Genomic DNA, 22,488 nt, shown 5'->3' on the forward strand with positions numbered 1-22,488 from the left:
CAACCGGTTTCGGAGCTTACAACTCTGACACTACTGGCCTATGCAGACAAGAACTGAAACACAATGAAACACAGATTTCTTTCCTATAAAAAGTCGAACTTGGAACAGTCTGGTTCTCTCGATATATGTCTTCAGCTGGGCGGTGGTTCACTAACCAGAACTTGATGTAAGATAGAACATTCCATGTATAAAGTGGTGATCTATTAAGTTTGATTAACATTGTAGGAGAAACATTTTTTATTAAGAGTGTTGTACGTAACTTCGTAATTATAAGTTCGCACTGTAACGGGTATGTATGAAGAGTTACTCCAACATCGAATCCGTTTTTCTTTTGCAATTGAATGAAATGTTCATGGTCAGAGAATGGTCGATATTTTTTAACTAAGTAATAACTAATAAGCAGTGTTAATTTTTTTTCTTTCGCATTAATATGATGCTCTTTTTGCTACAATGTTAAGCTTTCTAACTGTGATTTCCTAGACTCCCTAACATGTTTTTCTATTTCAGCTACTGTGTCTACAGTTTGTATAACACTGGGAACAGAGCATTGTGTTTAGGGCATATTTGACTAATTTTTTCTTTCATCATGATTGCTAGGAGGTGTTAGATCTGGGGAGTTTGGGGACCAAGCCAAGGGATAGCTGCTTCTCGTACTGGGTTTCACCTGCGACCTCCTGCATGTTTTTTTTTAACACAGAACTTGTTTCTACAAATGTTCGATACCACAATATTTTGGAATCGTATTTAGGTACATTACGCACACCATACTCACGTCGAAATTTCTTTTGAATCGTTCAACACTCTAAAATTTAGCATACCAAAGAACACATTGTGCAGCTGTTGATTTGTAGTAGCCATTTTAATCATCCACAGTCTAGTATATACAGTCACGAAGCTCAATACGTAGTAAATATGCATCCATAGATAGTTGCTAACCACTAGGATCGCTAATGTCGCCTCATTACAGACAATGCGAAATAGTACCAGCACAGTCTATTGTTTCTAGCACCCTCACAACTCAAGTTTCGTGACTGTATATACTAGATTGTGAATCTCTACGATTTTCATTTGTCCTTTCAGATTATGCATTGTTGATTGTCATATGTGGAAACTCCCATCTTTTAATCATAATATAACCAGCAAGAAATTTTTCCTACTATCGTAATAGCTTTATAATAATAAATTATTATCCATACCTAAACGGATCAGACTACAGCAAGTCAGCCCTGCATGTGCACCAGACAGGTGAGAATTTTGTAGAAGATAGTAGGGGCCTCGAACCTGCTAACACTAAAGGTAAGCGTTCACTACATCGTATCGCACTCCTCGTACGAATCGCACGGAACGGATATTTTAAGTGCAGTGCGTTCACTGTAACGGCTCCACCTCATCGCCTCATAGAATTCCCCTATCAGCTGTTTAAAACATGACGTCGTACGATATTGACATTGCTGAAAACAGAGGAGTTGAGGTTAGGTCTTTTAATTATGACTGTTAGCGAATAAGAATTTGTAATTGCTTCATGCGTCATAATTGAAGAGGAAGAAACGAAAGAAATATTGGTTACATAATATATTATATGTAAGAAATCACTTGATTACTGTAATGGGAACGCCTCAAATTATATAATTCTTCGCAATTTTCTACACGCGAAATAAGTTTTCCGTCTGCCATTTTGGCGCGACACTGAACATGGCACAACATAATAGTAACAGTTGACCAATTAAAATTGATTTATTAAAGAAGGCCATGATCGCACGCATCGGAAAAGTTGCTCATCTGAAAGACGATCCGTGCGATACGATGTAGTGAACGAGGTTACATAACAATTGCAGTAAAGATAGTGTTTTTCCAATCCCTGCGATTCGTCCGATGAGTGCGATACGATGTAGTGAACGCTTACCTTAAAAGTTATTTGGTTAAATATTGCTGTGTACCAGTAAATATTATGGTAGCTTGCTGCTTTTAAGTTCCCAATGAAGAATGTGACACATTTTTGCAGATGAGATCATAGAGGGTACAGGGAACAAGGACGTGATCGTGAAGAAACTGGACCTGAGTTCCCTCAAGTCGGTGCGGGAATTCGCCGAGGATGTGAAGCGGTCCATATCCAAACTGGATGTCCTGATCCACAACGCGGGGACTGCCGACATGTTCAAATCCAAAACCACAGAGGACGGCCTGGAATACACAATGGCGACGAACCACTTCGGTCCATTCCTCTTGACGCATCTTCTGATTGGTAAGTTTACGCGTTGTTCTGAGACGCAAGATTCAATATTTACGTGAGCATTAGCAAATAGAGTGTTTGAACATTTTAACGGCTTGTTTGCATTCCACACTGAGCAGAGAACCTTCGGAAACTACTAATGAGTTTGTCCAACTAAACCAGAGAGAGAATGAAAGAGAATTATACTGGTGACAGACTACAGCCGCTAATCGCGATTATCATTATCGCGATTAGCTCCGATCGCGATTACAGAAAATGTAGTGACACACTAGGTCACGCTTGGTCCCGTCTGGTCAACAGCAGAATTACCATAGAGGAAACAACTTTCTCTATGTACATACGTATATGTTTGTTTCCCTCCTGGACAACACCTAAAGTTCATACTTTCTTTTGATGTTGTTCATTGTTTTTTTTCCCTTTTTTTTTTTTTGTTGTTTCTTGCAGCGTGATATGGGAATTTATTTGTTAAAATTGTTATATACTTTACAATGTAAACTGATACAATTTATATCATTACTGTTTTATATTATTTTGAAAAGAGATTTTATAACCTATCAAATTTATATCATGTCAAAAATTTATATTATTTTATAATAAAACATATTTTTAAAATCAACCCTAACCTCAACGATAGCGTCGTAATGGAGACAAATTGAAAATCTGAAAAAGAAACCAGTTCCAGTTTATAATCCATTATTTATTGAAATGAAACATCTTTTAGCAGTCTTCTATTGCTCTCACTCTCTCTCTCTCTCTCTCTCTCTCTCTCTCTCTCTCTGTCTGTCGTCTGTCATTTATTAATATATTTCTTTTTTACTTTTCTCACATCTGCATTAAATTTCTCCGCTACTTCTGATAGAAGCCACATTAATTTTCTAGCCATTCATTTTCGTCTGTTTCATATAATACAATGGAAGGGGTAACAAAATTCCACAGCAGAAGCTATCACGACTTCCTAAATAATATAAATCAAGGTGATTCGAAACCAAAGATTACTAAAATGATACTTTCGTCCACTGGGCCGTGCCTCAGCGCGAATGTCTTGTTCTGGAAACAGGATTTAGCTCCTAATCGCGATCGGGACGGTGACACACTACAAACCCGATCGCGATTAGGTCGATAATCGCGATTAGTGACTTGAAGTTGTTAGGAAAGACATACAGTGACCAGTTAGAGTGGAGAAAAGAAATTGACAGAGGAATTACATATCTGTTTTGGAGCAAATGCATTATAGGACCCACCCTAAATATAAAAATATGCTAAGCCACAAAAAAAAGGTCAACGGAAGTTGCGTTTCGATCAATTAAATGATCTATATATATTGTTTTCATTATGTTGCCAACCAATCAGTATTGTTGTAAATTAGTTTGATCATAATCATGGCGGAAATTTCGAATGCTATAGTTAAATATAAAAAAGAAGTTGATCAAATTCTCCCTCTTGATTTAATATGTAGGCCTCGAAATGGAATTATAAATAAGTTGTAATCTTTTTAGTTGCTTTATCCATGGAAAAGACATGTAGGCTATGTTTATGTTTTTTTTTTTTTTTTTTTTTTTTTTTTTGCGAATGTGGTTTACTTAGGATTTTAATGTTTTGCGAAACATGTACTCATGGGATGAGACTGAAGAAATTTAAAAGTAAACGAGATGAATTCCTGTGGAGATGTCATTGGAAATTACAAGGTATTAAATGATAGACACAGGAATGCCGTATCGTAGCACTTAGTGAAATCACTCGGATAACGGAGAAGATGAAACGGAACATCTCAGTGAGGTCCATGGTAAAATGCTAATTTTACACCAATTTTGTTTTTAATTCTTTGGTCAAGGGAAAATACTAGTAAAAATATGTTTTTGTGAAAGACCAGTATTTTCCCTGGACCAAAAATGCAGTATAAAAGGAGTAGAATTAGTATTTTTATAATATATTATAAAGATGACTAATATGAACTTAATTTTACTGTTGTATTAATACCAATGTTGTATTGTTTGAAAGTTTAATATTACTGTGTCTTAAGTTTAGCTTTGGTTTGTTTCTTTAACTTTATTTTGAATCAAATTTAATATATTGTATAACAAAGGTGACTAATATGAGCTTAATTTCATTGTTGTTGGTTTTATTAAATTATACAGGTTTATAATACTATGTATTTAGTTTTGTTAAGATGGCATACTTGATATAATAATCGAAAATATACAATATATAATCGATACTATGGAATACTCGGGGTGGGTCCTATAATGCATCTGTTCCTCTGTTTTTTTTTTTAATTTCATTTTATATAAAATTAACGTGTAAATTCCGAATCAGTATTAAAAAAACAAGTGACAAACCGCCTGCCAAAGAATACAATGAAGTAATACAGGGTCCTCAATATATGACGTTTCCCTTACACCTCAAGTTCAACGGAATTTTCTGTTGTACGTCTCGCGCAGTTACCTCGACATCGGCCGCCGTTTCTACGGTACTAGTAACTTTAGCTTCTAAAACCTGTTCAGCAGGGAAAATGTGTATAAATAACTTAAAAATGAATACAATTGTATCTTATCTATGTCGCAAGAGATATTCAAAGTGACATCACAGTCTAGTATATACAGTCACGAAGCTCAATAGGTAGTAAATATGCAAACATTAGATAGTTGCTCACCACTAGGATCGCCTCATTACAGACAATGCGAAATAGTACCGGCACAGTCTGTTGTTTCTAGCACCCTCAAAACTCAAGCTTCGTGACTGTATATAGTAGACTGTGGTGCCATCCTTCTGCTCCAATTTTTACATCTCCGAAGATTTTTTTTTTATTTTATTGGGTTATTTTACGACGTTCTATCAACATCTAGGTTATTTAGCGTCTGAATGAAATGAAGGTGATAATAATGAGTCCGGGGTCCAGCTCCGAAAGTTACCTAGCATTTGCTCGTATTGGGTTGAGGGAAAACCCCGGAAAAAACCTCAACCAGGTAATTTGCCCCGACAGGAATTCGAACCCGGGCCACCTGGTTTCGCGGCCAGACGCGCTGACCGTTACTCCACAGGTGTGGACTCTCCGAAGATTGTTCTGAAGTACTAGACTAATCTCTTCTTGCGAAATGTTCGAAATGACTTGTTGGATATTTTCTTCCATTCTTTTGCATAACCTAAAACTAAAAAAATTCGCTCCAGTATGCAATACACCATAGTCAATTAGAAAAGACACAATAGCTTGCACTGCCTTACACACGAATGCCTTACACCCTTCAATGTTCTCAATTAGGGGGAAAAAAAACAATAACACGCTTGGCTGGCTTCCTAAACATTGACTCATGCAATGAAGTATAACAAACTTGTTTCATAATATATACTGTTATGGACTCTCACCTTCATGATAAATTGTACACTGGGCTGTGAAAGAAATGTTTTTACTAAATTATATCGTTTTCCGAGGGCGAAATGGAAAGCTTTTTTCCTGAGATTCCTTTTTTTTTTTTAACATGTAAATACAACTTTTATAACATGTTCACGTTATTATTTAATATGAATTGGTTTTAAATTATTCATATAGGCCTACTTTTATTTTACAACATTAATAAGAATACTACACGAAAATAGTGAAACTGCAGTTTATATGGTATTCCATAGCCTTCCTTATTATCCACGGATGCTGTCATTGTTACAATCGATATATACTGTCAGTTACATTTCATATTGTATTAACAAAAAAGTATCAATTTTATTATAAAATAATATAAATATAAAATTTATAGTTTATTGAAGACATACACAAACAAGCTGAATGATATAATGATAATAGAGCAATAATAGAGTTTATATATGCAATGGCTTCTGTGTGTATCTATTTCTATTGCTTCCTAAGCGAAGTCTTCGTAACATGATATTTCAAATCGATCTTCGTAACATGATATTTCAAATCGATAGCGACTTCGACTTGGCATTTCTTTTGCAGCCCAGTGTACATCCTACTTAAATTTACAATATTTTAAAATATTGTTGTGTTTGTAATTAAATGAATATTGTTCGAGCTAGTCCATACAACGAGCCTTAATATTTCACGACCCACAGTGACTTGTAGGCTACAAATTTTAATTCCTATTACAAAGCACAGTTATGAAATAACAACAATCTTACAATTCAAACGACCACTTCAAAGATTTTATTATTAGAACAGCTATAAAGGTTTAAACCTTATCGGCCTTGAGGCATATTAGAAGTGCGCAATTTTTCCTTATAGAGAATTTTGTCCCTCACTACCAAACTGCTGAATTAGGTATTTTAATTTGTCAAATTCAACGTCAACGCCTCTTGCACACTACCGGCAAGCACCAGTCCAAGGTCGTCTGGTTCAGTGGTATTCAATCTATGGTACGAGTACCATTGTCTCGAAGGGTACGCAATACGCATCCCACTGACTATATACGTAAAAATGCTGACATATTTATTTTATTATACTTGTTGATAATTATTGCAGTTTATATATTTTCTTTTACAAAATCAACTGTTGTTTTCCCTATCTTCAATAACATTTTATGTAATTCATTACTGTTATTATTGCATCAGTAACTACTGTATGGGCCACCGGCGTGGCTCAGTCGGTTAAGGCGCTTGCCTGCCGGTCTGAAGTTGCGCTCGGGCGCGGGTTCGATCCCCGTTGGGCTGATTACCTGGTTGGGTTTTTCCCCAGATTTTCCCCAACCGTAAGGTGAATGCCAGGTAATCTATGGCGAATCCTCGGCTTCATCTCGCCAAATACCATCTCGCTATCACCAATCCCATCGAAGCTAAATATCCTAGTAGTTGATATAGTGTCGTTAAATAACCAACTAAAAAAACTACTGTTTGTGGAATAATAATAATAATAATAATAATAATAATAATAATAATAATAATAATGATAATAATAAATTTTGCATACAACATCAATCATACATAGTCTTTTGTTATTTCTTACGTGTATATAATTGCAATGAAATTTGGGAGTACGAAGGTGAAAAAAAAAATTATTTTGGGGAAGCTAACAAAATTGATTGAATACCACTGACCTAGTTCTTGTGTGGGTTGTTGTTGTTGTTGTTGTTGTTGTTGTTGTTGTTGTTTAGTCAACTGTCCGAAGACAGGTTTGAACTTCATAAGTTACACCAATAAGTCATCACTTATGAGGCAACTAGGCCAGGAGATAATGGAGTAGGGCGGCCAGTTCCTTTCTCCCTCCAATGCATACGTCGCCGATTAGCTACATATTCCACTAATCAGATTCTTGTGTGGGTAGAGAGCTTTTTTCATACAATAAGAATTTGTGACTTGCAGTAATGTAAGCTACAGCTGTCGAAAGAAAAAATGATCGCTCCCTAAAAGCTAAGTTCCCTTTGGGTATCTTCGCTACAATTCGGAGACAGGCGATGTTACATGTTATTGGACCACGTTGCCTGATATCTACAGGTATAATTAAAATGTTCTGCGTGTTACTGTTGTAGCGTAATGGTAACGTTCCGGGCTGGTGTTCGTGAGGTCGTGCGTTCGAACACAACCTAGTGCTTTTTATTTATTTTATAATTTGAAGTGAAATCCAACGAAATTTTGTTCCGCAATATTGCAATAGCAGACTGTCTTGAGATGAAGAGCAAGAACATTCCGAGAAACCATTGCCTACAATTTCCCAGGCCATGGACCACATCCAGGAAATAAGATACTATGGTAAAGTACAACAACATGTGAGTGAAACAGTTTTCCAATCAATCAGTGAACTGGAACAATTTTGCAGGAATAAAAGATTAAATGCTAAACAAACAAACGAAAATATGAAGCTTCAAAAAAACTTTGAATATCCTGTATTTCGACAATGTTGTACAAAATCTTGAAAAAATGGTTTTGTTCTTACTGTATTGCAATAATTTTTATACATAAGGTTCCGGGTACGATTCCATGGAGGCTCCATAAATTCAGTTGGTTGGTTTAGACCGTTTCCTTCGAAAAAATTTGGTATATTTCAATCAAAATACCTCTGGTGTATAAAGTAAGAAAACAATTGAAACTTATCTAATTCGAACTCTTGAATAATTCGATTTTTTAATGGTTCCTTCAACTTGAAATAACCAAGTTTGACTGTATTTAGAAATGTGGCCAGAACCAAAAACACAACTGCCCATAAACGACAAATAAACAAAGGAATAATGGAAATAATCGTTATTATGAATACAATTAAATGTAAAAACAGGATGGAAATTTAATTAAATGTACATCTATCAAAATGACATTGCGTAAAGCTAAAACTATTGGGTGTACTTGATGCTGATTATTATTTCTCACTTTATTCATAATCAGGTTATGGTGTTTCCGATTGATTTCTATGGGCACATTACACTTTTAGTTGCCTTCCAAGTAATTACGTATAAAATCAACAATACTACAATGATAGACGGCTCTGGAAGATCAACGGACTCTATCGAAGTTCACTGCATTGTATGGCGAAATAAAAATAAGTAAAACATTAGAATAGTTTGAAGAACTTTATTGACTTTCACATGTACAATAAATGTTCAAAGTGACGACCGCCAACTTCGTTACGTAGCGTGCAACGATAAACCATGTTTTATCTTACTCTCTGGAAGATTTCACATTCCCCTCTTATGGTGTCGAACGCTGTAAAGATGCGCTCAGTAAGCTTATTTACTGTTTCTACCGATGTTGCGTATACGGTAGCCTTCACGTACCCCATAGGAAAAAATCACCCGAGGGGTGAGGTCAGGGGAGCGCGCAGGCCAATGGACCGGTCATCCCCTTCCAATAATCTCTCTGTCTGAAGATATCTGTGAGAATGCGTAGAAAGTTCGCGATCACAATAACAAAAAAGCAACATCTTACAGTGCTGTAGATACTCCAATTATCATTTCTGGCCACGGGTTCCTGGTGAAAAATCTTCACCATATCACACTCTGTATTCCCTAAATTTTGAAAAAGCCATTCAGTTACACTCTGTATATACACGCAGTCATGTAAATATTTCTTCAAATCTCCTGCCACTTTTTTTTCTAAAACTACTACTGATCTTTATTGATGTGTACATAAAAATTGGATGAAGTACCGGTATACTTAAAATCTTCGGAATATGTAAATAAGAAGTGGAAATCCCATCAATAGTACAGCAACCTCACTCATGAGGGTATTCACATCAAATACCACTCGCTGCCCATTTACACCTTTGGTCTTGTAGTGTTGTCGCTACTCTCAAGTTTGTCTCGAGTGCAGCAAGGAGATGAAATGTTATTACACTGTCAACGAAACACTTCTCTGTAAGATTGTTTACATCAGTGGTTCCCAAACGTTTTTTATCGCGGATTCCTTTCGACTCGAAAAAAGATTCACGGATTCTCAAATTAAATAAAATAAATTAATTTAATCGTTAGATTAATATAGATTTAAATGTAATATGCCTCCATATTTAATATCGACAATATGTCTACAACTATATTAATTACCATGCATACCATGAGTTCATAAATATGCAGTAGTATTTTTAAACTGCGTGTATTTTTTCAGTACCGTAATTACATGGACAGTTACAAAAAAATTTACCTTCAAATTGATAATGTGAAGAATGATGTTTCCACGAGTCACAAATTTCTTTCAAATTGGGGGAGATGAATTCTCATATCTGATGTGGCATCCAGGCGATTACGAATTTTGATTTTGTTGCTGCATATCGTGAAAATCCTACTTCGCACAGATACAGTATGTTGTTGGATTATTATTATTATTATTATTATTATTATTATTATTATTATTATTATTATTGGGTTATTTTACGACGCTGTATCAACATCTAGGTTATTTAGCATCTGAATGAAATGAAGGTGATAATGCCGGTGAAATGAGTCTGGGGTCCGGCACCGAAAGTTACCCAGCATTTGCTCGTATTGGGTTGAGGGAAAACCCCGGAAAAACCTCAACCAGGTAACTTGCCGCGACCGGGATTCGAACCCGGGCCACCTGGTTTCACGGCCAGACGCGCTGACCGTTACTCCACAGGTGTGGACATGTTGTTGGAAATAGGAGTAGTTTCGCCACTGCACATTTAGAAATTTCCGAATATTCCTTATGTAAGCTATACCAGAATTCAGTCTTTTATTAGCCACCGTTCCATTGAGACGACCCTGTATAATATGTACATTAAAATTATTCGTAATATTAAATTAATATTATTTTGTTGGGAATCAAAGACACGCGGTTATTAACACACAGCTTAACACGAACACCTTACACAATCCTGTTCGTACTGAATTGATAAAAACTTACTTACACAATAAAAGTGATAGAAGCAGAACACGTGCCTGCCCAACAATGGACGGAATTAATTTCTTTTAAAAAATACGTGTCAAAATTTATTGCTGACCAAATGACATTGTCAGTTCAATTTATTTTACAATTAAGACATTAAGTCTCCGAGCACATTTACAAAAACTTATTCTTACACTGTTGGTCTCGAGACAAAAAAGGCAAACATTCACACACACCAGACATGTAAAAACTAACTAGCTAATAACTCGCCACCCTCATCAAGCAGACAAAATTTTTCAACAGAATTGACTACCCTAACTGAAAAAAGAGTCGTGTTTTTTACAACAGCTCGAAGGCCAGCTAAAGCAAGGGTGAGATCTGATCATCTACCCTTACCGATATACTAACTTTCACAAGTACAGACGCGTGAGAGGATCCCCAGTGTGATCCGTGGAGCACACTTTGGGAACTGCATGGACTGCATATGCTATAAACCTGTTTCAGATTTGTTGAAGCAACTGCATCCCATCGGAATGGAAGTGTTTTGATAGCATGTATTCTATAAACCTGTTTCAGAGTTGTTGAAGCAGTCTGCACCGAGCCGGATTGTTGTGGTGGGATCAGAGCTCTACCGTCTTGCGGCACTGAATCTCGACAAGCTCAATCCTATTGGGACGTTACCAGCCTATCTCTATTATGTGTCCAAGTGCGCCAACATTGTATTTTCCCAAGAGCTGGCCAGAAGGCTTGCAGACACAGGTACGTTAATTTTCTCAGATATGCCTGAAATATTTTTTTTGTCATTTTTGTGTATTTCTCAAATCTCATTTAATGCAATATATAACTGAAGTATTTGTATGGTGTCGAAACATTCTAGTTGTAACTGGTTGAGCTAGAAACAGGTGTCCTTTTTAAAAGGATAGTAGCCATATGAGCATACATTTTGAGGAATAATTGTATACTATGCTTACATGAAAGGAAACAATGTAATTGTTGTAATTTACAATTATTATTGTTATTATTATTAACAAATTATTACGTTGCTATTTTATTATAGTTTCTTTATTATTACTACTAATATTATTCTGAAGAATGATGCATTGTGGCTAAATTCGTTTTAACTCTGGAATGCTTTCGTCATTGAATAGTATCGTATTGCTATTGATACGTAAAAATACGTAATAGGCGAAAAAAGTGTTGAAGTTTCGAGGAGGAGGTTATATTGGGAGAGAAGTGACGATACATATAATGAAGCAGTTGCTGTGGCAATGTCGAAAGACAGGTTTCAGTTCATTTTCTAAAATCTACATTGTTATGACAATTTAGATAGAAAATAAGACCTCTTCCAAATATACGAAATGAAAAACAATAAAAACTTATGTCCGTTCAATACCTCCCTCCAGAACGTCATCAGTCCTCCACTTGTAAACAGATCTTGCTTTGCAAATCTGGCTTTCAGGTATATCTTCCTGTGAAGCAGACTTGAATAATTTCAAAGGAAAAATTGTTCCGGAGCCGGGTATCGATCCCGAGACCTTTGGCTTAGCGCACCAACTGCCGACTAGTTACCCAGCAACTACACCCGACACTATCTCAACTTTTCCCTTCATATCCACACACCTCAGTGGGCTGACAAGACGCCAGAAACCCAATTTTGAGTGCACACGAACTCTTTGTGGCATTTGCAGGCTGCATTATAGTGATATGTCTGTATTTAAGATGAAATTTCGCCCGTAGCATAATTTTCAAACGTAGATAGCATTTCATGCAGGGAAAATCCACTAAAATTGAAAAAGCGAAACAATTTCAAAATATATGGGGATATGCCTACTGCCCTTTTAAAAGGACACATAAGTTTTCGTCATTGTCATGTCGCAGTGAATAGATATTTCGAACACATTGTGGTTTCACGTTATATGTTATGTTTATTAGGAGTCATTTGATCTACAACAATTTGTAAAATAATTCCGAACTGTAAAAATATTTAACGTTCTTATCTGATTTGCGTCTCGGATGCCATAGCTGAAATAAACGAACAATTCTCACGTCCACATCTCAAACTCAACGATGACCGGAACTCTAATTACCAGTGTTAACACACCTAAGAAGCCTCTAATTAAGACCAGTAATAGTGACACCTGTGAAAAAGTAAATGCGTTGACTGTAGAGAGGGTAATTTGAAACATTGATAACTGTCCTTTTAATAGGACAGTAGGCATATCTGGGTTAAGTAAGTAGATTGTGACTTAATATTATGAATATTGTTGAGCTTGGATTATTGTCGAAATTCTAAAAGTCCTTTTCGCTATAATAATATACTCGTACATTTTCCCTGGATGACCAACATTCGCATAATCTCGAGCATCCAATCACGCACCCAATCAGAGAATGAAGTTTACGATTCAACTAATTGTACAGGATCTCCGAGAATGAATGGTGGAGTTTCATGAGGTTACTATGAAGTATTTATTAAATATAACGGGTTGAAAGTGCTTTTATTTAAGCCAGTAACTCTAAAAGATTGTGTTCATGTGGGTTTATTTTCTACCATTGTTGTCGTCATGATAAAGTCAATGTTGTTAAATTTATCATTTCTCTTGATAAGTCACTAACTCAAAAAGATTGTATTCATGTTGTTTCAATTTCTGTCATTATAATGAAGTCATTGTTATTAAATTTATCATTTATCTTTTTAATTCAGTACTAACTCAAAAAGATTGAGTTCCTGTGGTTTTATTTTCTGCCATAGTAAAGTAATTGTTAAATTTAAATGTTGAAATACGTGCATTGAAAAATCAGTCAGGATAGTAGACGTGTTTTTGTGATTATAGATTTATTATTCTGTGTTGTTTTATGTACAAGGTGCATATTATGATTAAATTCGCTGTTAACAATCAGGATTTCCTGTTCTCAAATGAGGCAACATTCCATATCAGCAGTTGTGTGAACTGTCACATTTGCCACCAGTGGCGGCTCGTGCCTTTCTTGGAGGGGTGTTCACAAAAAAAAATATATTGGTAATGAACACACTGATATAGGCTATTCTCGTATAGGTGAGTCACACGTCAGAGATAAACGAGTTCTAAAATGCATGTACCAAATCTACGCATATACACCAAAATTAAAACCATTAAACAAGAGTAGAGTAAAATTAATTCATAGGACTCACCTTCACTGCTGTTGTTGAAGATCTAGATTTATTTGTAGAGAAACTCCATGCGCCTAGTTTTGAGAGATGCAAATTTATCAATAACTCTAATGTTGTTAACAAGTTTTTTTTCCACGGCCAACATAGCCAATGTACTTAATCGCTCTTATGTCATTGTGCTACGGAGGAATATTTTAATCCTCTCTTAATTTAACACCCTCACAACTTTACACACGTGTGTTACTTACTTTGCTGAACAAAAGACAACAGAATCAGCCCCCGTGCGTATCGGTATTTTGAAGAAACAGTAAAGAGAGAAAACGAGGAAAGAGGGAGAAAGGAACACGATGCCAGACCCAAGAGAGATGGAGCATCTCTCTCTCTCTCTCTCTCTCGGTCACTAGCACGTTAAGACTTGTGCGAGCCAGAGTTATTGTAACCATTGTACCAAACCAGAAAATATTCTCGCCTGAGGCTATTCCACCCTGCTACGGAAAAATTGTGCGAACTGCTGTCAATCTGTCCAATGGAGATTTAAAGACACACGAATGGGACATTCTCTCGAGACGAAATATGTAGGAACGTCATTACACATTGGAAAGTAATAGATGTAATAATATTAATACAGTAATATGTACGATTATTGTTGGTTTTTAAGGTGTTCACGTGCTCCTGTGCTCATATAGAGGAACCGCCACTGTTTGCCACACACGAACAAACATGAAGATTCTCTTAAGATCAATTTTTGATGTAGCCTGATACACAACTAGATTCTTTGGCTCTTACTTTGGTGAAACTAACATCAACCACTTTTGAAAGTGTTGTACCTACTCTCTTTATTAAAGTTTTGTAAGAAGCCAATTATAATCTTTAGGACAAACTATGTCTTTGTGAGTTAAGAATTAGTGCAGACGAATACAGATTGAAAATTCAGTGTGTACGATGATAATGATAATGATGATGGTAATGATGATAATATTTAGTGTGTATGATGTTGATGATAATGATGATAATTATTCAGTGTGTACGACGACGACGATGATGATGATGATGATGATGATGATGATATGCAATTATTTTGTTTGTTCAAGGAGTTACTGTAAACTGTCTACACCCAGGAATGATTGATTCTGGAATCTGGAGAAATGTTCCCTTCCCACTTAATCTTCCATTACAACTGTTAATCAAAGGATTTTTTAAGGTAAGCTATGAGGGGCGTATTCCTGATTGTGCTGTATTTTAATTGTCTCGTAATAATCTCTTTCTATTACCTAATATTATTTGAAATATATTAACATTCTATGTATTTTAGTTTAATTCTGCTACACAGTTTATTTCAGTGTTTAATTAATAGTTCATAGTATTTTGTTGTTTAATTTGTAAATAACTTTTGTATACATGTAACTCTCATCTAAATCAAATTGTTGGATTCTTTGTAAGTTCATGCATATGTATATACACTTTTTGCTGGTTGAGTGGAAGAGAAGGCCTTACGGCCTTAACTCTGCCAGCTAAAATAAATCATTATTATTATTATTATTATTATTATTATTATTATTATTATTATTCCAGAAAAGTTTACAAGTAACTTTGCTTGTAACTAATACAAGTCACAAGAATTGTTTCATAATATCTTCTTGTAAGCTATTGGGGGGGGGCATATTTGAATACTTTACACTAGTACGTTGGTAAGACTGTTATACAAGGCCATCTTTCTTGATCAGAGGGATTTTTAATTGATATTGTCCCACTCTTCAATCACTATAGAAGTGACATCTGTTAGTAAGAGTTGAGACCAGGGTAAAGGTGGATCAGGACATAGAATTTTACCTTCATTCTTATTTATTTACGAACTTGTTTATATTCAGTAAGTTCCACTGTGGTTAGTCCTTCAACCTTCCACTTTGGCGATCTGAGCTGGATCCCTGCCTGAATCAGGATAGAATTTGTGGAGGCCAAGCAGGTGCTGAGGGGGTTTTCTTGGGTATCTCCTGAGTGGCCTCACAATTGTCATAATTTCACCAAAACTCCACATCACCCTTCACTCTGCAAGTTCCCAGGCCGGACACCTAGAAGAAATAAAAAGTGGTGAACACAGTTGTGTTTAACATAGGCAATCGTTATTTCAATTCAATTCAATTCAATTTAGGGCATTTCAAAACCTAAGTGGGTTTTAGCCTCATTCACGATATATCGCCAATTGTTATTTACATGGAGTAAATTTATAACCTGGGGTTATCTGATGGAACTCTTTTTTTCCCCATCTTACAGTCTATTTCCATTGGGCTATATGAAACTCTCATGGTTTTGGTCGAAAGACAAGCACAATTTGTCTTCTTTTTGAAGAATGCAGAAGATCCGAAATTTTCAGATATACCATGGCTAATTTGATATAAATATGACGTTTTAATGAAAGATGACACATTTTGAATATATTTTAACTAATGATTTATTAAATTTGTTATAGGGTGGCATAGAAGGCCAGCGCTATACAGACTAGCTACTGAGGCTGACTAGAAAACCAATATTACATTTTGTGATTAAATGCACGGTTAATTAGAAAATTAAGTTTGAAGTTTCAACAGTCTGGCAGCATCGTTGCTAACCAGGGTTGCCAACCCTCCCATATTTCCCGGCATCTCCTGTATTTATCCCTAATTTTTAACAGTTTCCCAGCTCCCGTATTATTCTTTTCTTTGAATATTTTTCTCCCTTATTTTTGCATAATGTAAACATTTTTATTCTAAACATTTGATTTTGCCATAAATGATGATTGTTTATATGATGAATTTTGTTGTTCAAGACAGACATTAAAATGTGCAGTCTTGAAGGAAATGCTTGCCAGAAATGGGTTTTAAAGTTTGCCCATCTGAAATCAAACTGTGTTAATGTTATCAATTTAGAAAAACTAGCTAGTTTTGTTCTAAGCATACAAGTACTAATACTCATACAAAGAGGGTGTTTCATCTCATGAACAATAATTGGACAGATGCTCGAAACAAGAGCACGACACATTTAATCAAATCAGAGCTGAAAGCTGCAGTCAACTTTAACTATTACATGCGACAAAATCTGTCTCAAAATACTCTTAATTTAAGTCTAGCTACCGAAGTGTAGAATAAAGATATTTTTAGTAACTGAACCGAATAATTTGTCTATTTTCTATGTGAAATTTTGTTTCCCGTATTTTCTTCAAAAAAAGTTGGGAACCCTATTGCTAACCCACTGCTCATTCTTCTCGTAAAACAGATGTAAGAAGTCAACGAACTCAGGTCTGTCTCCTAGGTGAACTACTTCCACCTCTCTCTCTGGTTCTGACGTTGTAATCTGCTCGCATCGTTCAGTGGCTTGAAATTAGTGGTTTTTTAATTAAATTTACACGAAAACCATCTATGCTATTGAAATACTCCAGAGGGATAAATGATTCCTTATTAGATTTTCTATTGATATGGACAAAAATCACGATCCTACTTGCAATAGTTACCGAATAAGAGGGTGTTAAACATTTTTTTTTCTGAGAAAATTATAGACTTTTCATCAATATGGTATTACACTTTTCTGTTATATTCAACATGAGATATTCGCTCTGCAAACTTGCAGGGTTATTTCATTTCCACTCTGTAAAAACAACTTTATTAACTTTCCTTTATTAATTGAAAAAATTATGGTATTTTACTATGGTTAATGACTAGTTTCTACTTAATTTTCCCAGTCTTTAAATTTTTAGTGGGGTCCTGCACTTGTTTCCAGTTTTTTCTTGTTTTTGTCATTGTGGGACTACATTCTTGGTCGGTAGTGTTGTGTCAACAAGAATGTGCGGTCTGAAATTTAATTCTGTGTTGAAGATGTGTTAGTCATTGACATAATATCAATCAACACAGGAAAGTTAAAAAAGTTATTTACTTAACAAATTATTAGTGATATAGGTGTTTAAAAGTGTGTAATCAGGATGTATATTTTTTAATTAGTTTATTAATTAATGTGAACTTGGAATATGCTTACACATTAAATAAAACTCTTCTGTTATTATTATTATTATTATTATTATTATTATTATTATTATTATTATTATTATTATTTAAGAATAAGTTTTATGTAATATTCTTATTGAATTTGGTATTCCCAAGAAACTAGTTCAATTAATTAAAATGTGTCTCAGTGAAACTTACAGCAGAGTCCGTATAGGCCAGTTTCTATCTGATGCTTTTCCAATTCACTGGGGGTTAAAGCAGGGAGATGCACTATCACCTTTACTTTTTAACTTTGCTCTAGAGTATGCCATTAGGAAAGTCCAGGATAACAGAGAGGGTTTGGAATTGAACGGGTTACATCAGCTGCTTGACTATGCGGATGACGTGAATATGTTAGGAGAAAATCCACAAACGATTAGGGAAAAACACGGGAATTTTATTGGAAGCAAGTAAAGAGATAGGTTTGGAAGCAAATCCCGAAAAGACAAAGTATATGATTATGTCTCGTAACCAGAATAGTGTACGAAATGGAAATATAAAAAAATTGGAGATTTATCCTTCGAAGAGATGGAAAAATTCAAATATCTTGGAGCAACAGTAACAAATATAAATGAAACTCGAGAGGAAATTAAACGCAGAATAAATATGGGAAGTGCCTGTTATTATTCGGTTCAGAAGCTTTTGTCATTCTGGTGTCAAAAAATGTTAAAAATAGAATTTATAAAACAGTTATATTACTGGTTGTTCTGTACGCTTGTAAAACTTTGACTCTCACTTTGAAAGAGGAACAGAGATTAAGGGTGTTTGAGAATAAGGTTCTTAGGAAAATATTTGGGGCTAAGAGGGATAAAGTTACAGGAGAATGGAGAAAGTTACACAACGCAGAACTGCACACATTGTATTCTTGACCTGACATAATTAGGAACATTAAATCCAGACGTTTGAGATGGGCAGGGCATGTAGCATGTTTGGGCGAATCCAGAAATGCATATAGAGTATTAGTTGGGAGACCAGAGGGAAAAAGACCTTTGGGGAGGCCGAGACGTAGATGAGAGGATAATATTAAAATGGATTTGAGGGAGGTGGTATGTGATGATAGAGACTGGATTAATCTTGCACAGGATAGGGACCGATGGCGGGCTTATGTGAGGGCAGCAATGAACCTGCGGGTTCCTTAAAAGCTATTTGTAAGTAAAGTAATTTAATAATAAGTGTAGTGTATAGTATATTATTATTTTGCTTTTAATAATAGTAATAATAATAATAATAATAATAATAATTATTATTATTATTATTATTATTATTTATTTTTATACTAATAATGTGCTGGTCAACAGCCAGGGGATGATGATGATGATGATGATGATGATGATGATGATGATGATGATGATGATGATGATGATAAAATATTTGTTGTTTTATGTGCTTTGAAATTGTATATTAAAAATTAAAATGCGTTTTATTTTTTACTAGACTCCAGAACAAGGTGCTCAAACTACAATACTTCTTGCCGTATCTGAAGAACTTGAAGGTGTAACTGGGAAATATTACTTGGACTGCAAGGTACGCACTACATTTACTTTGTTTATGCAATCTTCATTTCAAATGACAGAGTCTGGCGCTGTGAATTATTTTATAATTAGCTTTGCAGTCTACTTAAAAAATACATTTTAGAATGATATAAGTCAAGTTTTGAGAATATTCTTTAATATTTTGTTTACCACTTTGCTATCATATACATACTAGGTTCAAAAAGTTCCCGGAATTTGCTAGCATCATAGAAACAACGTACCTTAAACACTATTCTACAGCATTTCCTTCAAAATAGTTGCCTTCCGCAACAACACACTTTTGCCAACGCATGTAGAGTTCCTGGAAGCAGGCCTGGAAGCCATTTTGTGAAACCCGTCTTAGTGCTCTCGTCGCGTTTGCGATAACCTCTTCAGCATTGAATATCCGTCCTTTCAGATGACTTTTCAGACGGGGAAACAGAAAGTAATCAGGTGGTGAGAGATCAGGAGAGTATGGTGGGTGATCCAAAGCAGTTATGTTGTGCCTGGCAAGAAAATTCTTTACAATAATTGCGCGATGAGCAGGTGCATTGTCATGCATAAGGAACCAGTTGTTTTTTACCCACTTTTCTGGACGTTTCCTTCTCACTGCGTCCCAGAGGCGACGGAGGGTTTCTACGTACAATTCTTTCGTTACAGTACGACCTTCTGGAATGAACTCATGGTGCATGAGACCCTGAGAGTCGAAGAAAACTTCCAACATAACTTTGCTTTAAGTGAGCTTAAATGCGACAGGCTCATGTTAGTAGATTTACTGGCATGAAAAAGAACTCCTGCGGGACAAAATTCCGGCACATCCGGCGATGCTGATATAACCTCTGCAGTTGCGAGCGTCGTTAAATAAAACATAACATTTAAAATAACTTTGCCTTTGGAAGTGTGCCTAGGAAATTTTTGCTTCCGAGGAGATGTTTTCGATTTCCACTCAGATGACTGTCGTTTAGGGACTGGGTCGTACAAGTAGCACCAGTTTCATTTTGTTTAAGAAATCACCATCTTCATCAGCCATACTGATCATGTCCCCAGCAAAACACAGAACTTGATGTTTGTACTTTGCTCTGTGGACATAATTACAAAATGCGACGAACAAACGAAACACTATGATAAACAATTGCCTACAACTCAAAACCAATAATTGCCATTATCAACAAACTTTAAGGAAATGACATCATGAATGTTACCAACAAAACAAATGTATAATATCCCTTGTTATATATTAATACGAAAAATGGTAGTAAAATTCCGGGAACTTTTTGAACCTAGTAGTATTAGTTCTGATCCTTAATTTGACGAAGTTATGGAAGCAACAGTTTCTTTCTTCCTAGCATCTTTAGTTATCATCGTCAAAAGTGAAGTAACCTTTCATAGTTACATAAATAATAATTTTCCATTTATCCAATAGGAATTCTTTTTGAGCAATCGCGTAAAGGATCCTGCTAAAGGTAAGAAGCTTTGGGAACTGAGTGAAAACTTCGTTGGATTGGAGCCAACTGACCCACACATCTGAACAATGATTTAGTGTTCATTCAGAAAGACTGGGACATCATAGTTTTGTTTTATTTTAAAAGTTACACTTTCAAGAACTTTATACTTGATAATTTGCTGTTATGCATAAGATAATTTTGTGGATGGGTTTTTATTCCCCAAAACATGTATTGAAGTGATATTTTAAAAATATTTTAAATTTCGTATCAACAGTTCCATAGTTTCAAATTACAGCTAAGTTGTTGAGACTTTCTAAATCAACATTATGGTACTATTATATCATTTTAGTCTTACGTATAATTTCAGTGATCAATACGTATGTACGTGAAGAGGCACAGAAACTTTCAGAAAACGAAGGATTTTTCACTATTAGGTTTTCAGTAGCAAAAACAGTCAGAGATAAACAAAAATTATATTGCAGTTTCATAGCAGTTTCAACAACATAAATAACTTATAAGAAAAGCATTTCTTTTTATGAGTTTTCTATAAAATATATTTCATCAGTCTATGGTAAAAAAGTAATATGCAAGTACAAATTTAAGTAGGTACCATAAGCATAGAATTCTTCAAATTCAATTGCCATCTTTAATTTTTTTTAGAGGTTGTAAAAACATATTATTCTACAACGTACGTAGATTATAATTTCAACATTTAAGACTTACAGTTTGCGTGCAATAAATTTTTGAACCTATATAAAGTTATGTGGATATTAGTGATAGCAATTTTCTTAATTTCTAAAATATGGCCATGATTATAGTCTACATCTTACTCTACTGTGTATAGAATCAGTGTGCCAAATTTTAGTCCTCTAGTTTTAATGGTTCATGAGTTATAAAAAGTTACGTACGGTACTTAAAAAAACAGCTTTCGGAAAATTGCATTTGAAGTAAATTTTTCATGAATTTAAATACTATTATAGTCGCAATCATGCCATGGTATGAAAGAAAAATTTCACAATCTCGAGCGGGAATCGAACCTGCGACTTCCTGTTCTCCGGTCAGGCACTCTACCACTGAGCTATCGAGTTCGTTAAATTCATTAATATGTCACATCCACGGACGTATACACGTCATCCAACATCATATGATGAAGATTAAATTTTTCAGTTCTGACTAATCTGAAATCTATCAATACATTCCAACAACATAATTGAATGTATATATAAATGATATACCGGTATCGATTAATTCAGAAAATGTAAGAGAATTTTTTAACAAACACTCGAATTTAAAAAAAAAATCACGTAAATATACTCTTGATCAAAGATATATCAATATAGGATACCGTTATACATATGGGCAGCTATAATATGCTGAAAATAACTTAACAAATTTTTACCTGAACTTCCTATGGGCTTAAAATAACAGATTCTCTTCCAATGGACAGCATTGTGTAGAGAATTTATTAATGTACTATGAACTAAACAACCTCTATGAATTAAAGGATTTATTTTTACTGGGACCATAAAGATAAATATTATAAAGATAATATACTCAATCAAAAATACATTTTATAATGGATCATGTCTATAATGTGCAGGATGTCAAAAAATTATTGCAGATTTTGAAGGCAGACAGTATTCACCGAAATAAGTAAAAGAAACTCTAATAAACGTAGGCCCAAAAATAACTCTTACTTCCGCAGCTACAAGACTTTCATTGGCATTGATATAGTAAGTGCTCTGTGTGTAACAAATGGAAAGAATATGCTCTACAGTCTACACATTACCGCTCAATATACCTGTATGTTGCATGGGGGGGAAAAAGTTAAAATATGCATACCGGTATTCAAACATGGAAATCGATAAACAAT

General features: G+C 35.1%; 1 protein-coding gene across 1 annotated transcript in view; it reads left to right on the forward strand.

The window, feature by feature from the left end:
• The window catches only part of LOC138694350 (retinol dehydrogenase 14), a 57,054-nt gene extending 36,058 nt beyond the window's left edge, over positions 1-20,996 (forward strand). Inside the window, exons 4-8 of the mRNA XM_069817998.1 lie at positions 2,003-2,242; positions 11,078-11,260; positions 14,741-14,850; positions 19,094-19,183; positions 20,594-20,996. Of these exons, the coding sequence (XP_069674099.1) occupies positions 2,003-2,242; positions 11,078-11,260; positions 14,741-14,850; positions 19,094-19,183; positions 20,594-20,698 (728 nt within the window). The 3' untranslated portion in view covers positions 20,699-20,996. The remainder of the gene's footprint in view (positions 1-2,002; positions 2,243-11,077; positions 11,261-14,740; positions 14,851-19,093; positions 19,184-20,593) is intronic.
• The last annotated feature ends 1,492 nt before the right edge of the window (positions 20,997-22,488 follow it).

The sequence above is a fragment of the Periplaneta americana genome, chromosome 1, assembly GCF_040183065.1.
Source record: "Periplaneta americana isolate PAMFEO1 chromosome 1, P.americana_PAMFEO1_priV1, whole genome shotgun sequence".
NCBI classification, from domain to species: domain Eukaryota; kingdom Metazoa; phylum Arthropoda; class Insecta; order Blattodea; family Blattidae; genus Periplaneta; species Periplaneta americana.